The sequence below is a fragment of the Gekko japonicus genome, unplaced genomic scaffold (assembly GCF_001447785.1).
Source record: "Gekko japonicus isolate JY-2015 unplaced genomic scaffold, Gekko_japonicus_V1.1 scaffold57, whole genome shotgun sequence".
In the NCBI taxonomy this organism is placed as follows: Eukaryota; Metazoa; Chordata; class Lepidosauria; order Squamata; family Gekkonidae; genus Gekko; species Gekko japonicus.
This window is the reverse complement of record NW_015160208.1, coordinates 1,299,421-1,303,537: the sequence shown is the minus strand read 5'-3', so window position 1 is coordinate 1,303,537 and position 4,117 is coordinate 1,299,421. Positions and strand designations below refer to the sequence as shown.

The 4,117-nt window shown below is 44.0% G+C and overlaps 1 protein-coding gene across 4 annotated transcripts in view; it reads right to left on the bottom strand.

Moving 5' to 3' along the window:
* Window positions 1–330: 330 nt before the first annotated feature.
* The window catches only part of CEP131 (centrosomal protein 131kDa), a 44,045-nt gene continuing 40,258 nt past the window's right edge, over window positions 331–4,117 (bottom strand). For all 4 annotated transcript variants that reach the window (XM_015408677.1, XM_015408700.1, XM_015408692.1 and 1 more), the window contains 3 exons: window positions 3,816–4,012; window positions 2,495–2,555; window positions 331–984 (listed from right to left, as the gene is read on the bottom strand). In XM_015408677.1, the coding sequence (XP_015264163.1) occupies window positions 910–984; window positions 2,495–2,555; window positions 3,816–4,012 (333 nt within the window). In that variant the 3' untranslated portion in view covers window positions 331–909. The remainder of the gene's footprint in view (window positions 985–2,494; window positions 2,556–3,815; window positions 4,013–4,117) is intronic.

Sequence of the window (4,117 nt, the reverse complement as noted above, 5' to 3'; positions counted from 1 at the left end):
TTTTGTATTAGTTACCTCTGAATTTAAAGAACACACTTCAGTTGTAAGAGGCCACCGATTTCCTTCATTGTCCTGGTGAAGCTAATTTGAAGATCAAGAACACAGAAACGCAGCAGCATTCAGCAGCCTAAAATGGAATCCTTCTCACTTTCCCAGTCAGTCACAAGAGGAAAACAGTTCTTTCAACTAACAAAGTATAACTGAAACTGACTACAAAGATGTCACTCACCTATCTGATGTGGGGAGACCGTTCCTTCTAATCCTAAATAGGGTTATCAGCTCATCTGCTCCCTCCAAGTATGAACAACTATTTCAATAAGAATTTGGGGGAGACGGGGAATCTGAGATCACAGGGGAAAACTGTTGCTGATTCCACTGGGCTGAAATCTTGAGTTCACTTCTTCCCCAGTAACAATGGGTATTGTGATCAACTCATTGTGGGGATTTCCCAGATGTCAGTGCTCATGCCAAACATAATAGAATCCAAGATTGCAGGCAACTAGTCCTCAGCAAATGAAGTATTAAGTTGGTGAAGCAAAGCCAGTAAAGTAACTAATGAGCATCTTCTGAGTGGGAGAAACTTACTCTGGAGAACACAGAGGCCCTGAGAGAGTAAAATAAATCACTGCTACATCTTACGAATCAGTTGGACTTTACTTTGAAAATACATCAATAAGATCTGGCATACTACCCAGGCTTCTTGCAGAAAGAGGTCAGATCTCAGGCACATGGAAAGGAACATGTTAAAAAAATAATAAAAAGGACAATAACCCTCCCCATCTACATCCAGGTTAGTGTTCATTTTATCTTGGATTCTTGTGGACCACAACAGAAGATTCTGTTTTGCTGCATATGACCACTTGGCTCTGTCCTTGCAGTGCTACAGTGGTGCTGAGCGACCTGCGGATGCTACTTGGCTGATAGCAGCTGCTTACGCTGTTGTTCCAAGAGGGCCTCTAGGTGGTCTGCCCTCTTCATGGCTGCCTGCAAAGACAAGAGAACCCGTTTCACAGAGAGTATCTCAGGAAGTACAGTGTGGTCAGGCACCAGTAGGGAATTTGGGGTCAGGATGATCTGACATCTTTTAAGGGTAAGAGTTATCAGGAGAAGGCACATCATCACCAGAAGGCACAAAATTACAAAAGGTGATGTAATGGAAAGCAACTTTTATTTCACAATATTTGTAAAATCTCAACCCATGCATACAGAACACCAACTACTATGGCTAATCAAAATGATTCTGATTTTGGAAAGCTTTTGTAAAGGGAAATTTATCTTCCCTTTGGTTTGATTTTTCTCTAATTATTAGAATCATAGAGTTGGAAGGGACCTCCAGGGTCATCTAGTCCAAACCCCTGTACAGTGCAGGAAATACACAAATACCTCCCCCACACACCCCCAGTGACCGCTGTTCCATGCCCAGAAGATGACAAAAGGCCTCCAGGATCTCAAGCCAAACTGGCCTGGAGAAAATTTGCTGCCTGACCCCAAAGTGGTGATCATAATTTCCCTGGGCATGTAAGAAAGGGCCACAAGAACTAAGCACTGTGGCAACCCTTCCTGTCCTCCCTCTCATTATCTCCCTAAGTTCACAGAATCAGCATTGCTGTCAGATGGCCATCTACCCTGTTTGAAAGAGCCCACCACCTCCCAAGGAAGCCTGTTCTACTCAGGAACCGCTCTGTCAGGAAGTTCTTCCTAATGTTTAGCCAAAAACTCTTCTGATTTAATTTCAACCCACTGGTTCTGGTCTGACCTTCTGGGGCAACAGAAAACAACCCCGTACCATCCTCTGTATGACAGCCCTTCAAGTACTTGAAGATGGTTATCATATCACCTCTCAGTCGTCTCCTCTCCAGGCTAAACATACCCAGCTCCTTCAACCTTTCCTCATAGGATTTGGTCTCCAGACCCCTCACCAGCTTTGTTGCCCTCCTCTGGACATGTTCCAGCTTGTCTATATCCTTCTGAAACTGTGGTACCCAAAACTGAACACAATACTCTAGGTGAGGTCTAACCAGAGCAGTGTAAAGCAATACCATCACTTCACATGATCTGGACACTATACTTCTGTTGATACAGCCCAAAATTGCATTTGCCTTTTTAGCTACAGCATCACACTGCTGACTCATGTTCAGTGAATGGTCCATTAAGACCCCTAGATCCTTTTCACACATACTACTGCCAAGACAAGTCTCCCCCATCCTATACTTATGCATTTGATTTTTTCCTACCTAAATGCAGAACTTTACATTTGTCCCTATTGAAATTCATTTTATTTTTTAGCCCAGCTTTCAAGCCTGTCAGGATCATCCTTTATCCTGACTTTGTCTTCTACCATATTTGTTACCCCTCCCAATTTAGTATGATCTGCAGATTTAATATAATAAGCATTCCCTCTATTCCTTCATCCAAATCATTTATAAAGATGCTGAACAAAAGGTGATGAAGGTGATGAAGGACAAAAGGGCCTCCAACCCACAGAGAAGCTTACCTCATACTGCTTTCGAAGGGTGTTCACAGTCTCCTCTTTCTTCACAATGGCTGTCTTAACTCTGCAGAGAAGATGAAAGGAGGCTGAGAACCATGGGCTTAAAGCTTACAGGCACCCTGCTAGGGGGGTAGCTCCTGCTTCTGCAAGGAGGGTAGCTCCTGCTCCTGCAAGTCTCCTCTGCACCCCTCCCTTGCAGGTCTTCTCTATTACATTTTTATGTAGTTCTCCTTCCAAGGGCAGCATATGAAAGTCCCTCTTCTTCCATGTTATCCTAAAACAATGCTAAAAGGAGATTAGGCTGAGAGTGGATGACTGACCCAAAGTCACTCAGTGAGATTCATGGCAGAATGGGCGACTTGAATCTGGATCTCCCCAGTCCTAGTCCAGCATTCTAGGTTCTCAAATAGCATACAGTGAGCCTCCCATGGTCATTTAAATATTACTAGTCTCTCATCCTGTTTAGTGCTCAATCAATACAAAAACAGATGATTAAGATCCATATGGGGAAAAAATCAAGCCAATGTAAGGTTTATTCCTGCTCACATGACCACTAGGCCACTGACACGCCACTTGAGATTCCTATCCATTGTTTGTGTGTGCAGCAGCCACACTGTGTGTGTGTTTGTGCACACGCGTGTGCAGGTCCAAAAGTTTCCCATTTGCTGCCTTGTTTTCAAAAGGAAAAAAGGTAGTATGGTGGCACATAAAAACTGATCCTGAGAAAAGCAGCAGTTGCAAATAGTCACCTGACCACAAACCCAATATAGACATACATTCTGAGCAAACAGCCATGGATCTTAAGGTCTTATGAATCAGTCCTTACTCAATGCCATAAGACAAAAGCAAAAACACTTTTTGCAATTAAAACAATAAGATATATATACACTACTACAAACTGGGAGAGGGAGAAAAGAGAGAGGGTCAGGCCTATGCCTCTTAAGTGGGGACTAACTAATAAACAGCAAACCATTCTCAAGGCTATGTACATCCAGTAATTCCATATTTGTATCATACACATTTCTATCTAGCGTAGAATTCGGTACTGAGAATTTGTTTGGAGTACAAGACTACTTGCTGAGGCACCAAATATCTGGCATGTTTGTGCCTGGGCACAGCTGCCAATTAGCAAATGCGAAAAGTTATGCATTGCACATTTGGCAGATGTTGCTGGGCTAAGAACACACAATGCAGTGCCATTTTCTCTGCAGTCTGGGGCAGGGAGAGGCATGGCCACTATTATGAGATAAGCCAATCCATGGCTCTAGCATCCTTCTGTATCAGACCTGAACTCTTAGCAGAGGAGGTGCAAACAAACTCTCACCTTTTATGCACCTCTTCCAGCTCTTCTTCTTTGTCCCGTGTCACTCTATCCAGTTCCAAGCGTTGGCGGGCACGAAGCTCAGCGATCTCTCCTTTGAGCCGCCTGTTCTCCTCCTCTGTGCCCACAAGCCGGTCTGCAAACTCCTGCCGGATAACCTCAGACAGGCTGCTGCGTTCCTGAGCAAGCTGGTCCCTCACCTGTTAAGAGTAAGCAGAAACAGTGGACTTGAGAGAAGGCAATGCACATTCTGTCACCCTCCAATGACTGGCTATTTTCATCTTTATGCTCATCTAGTCCCAGAG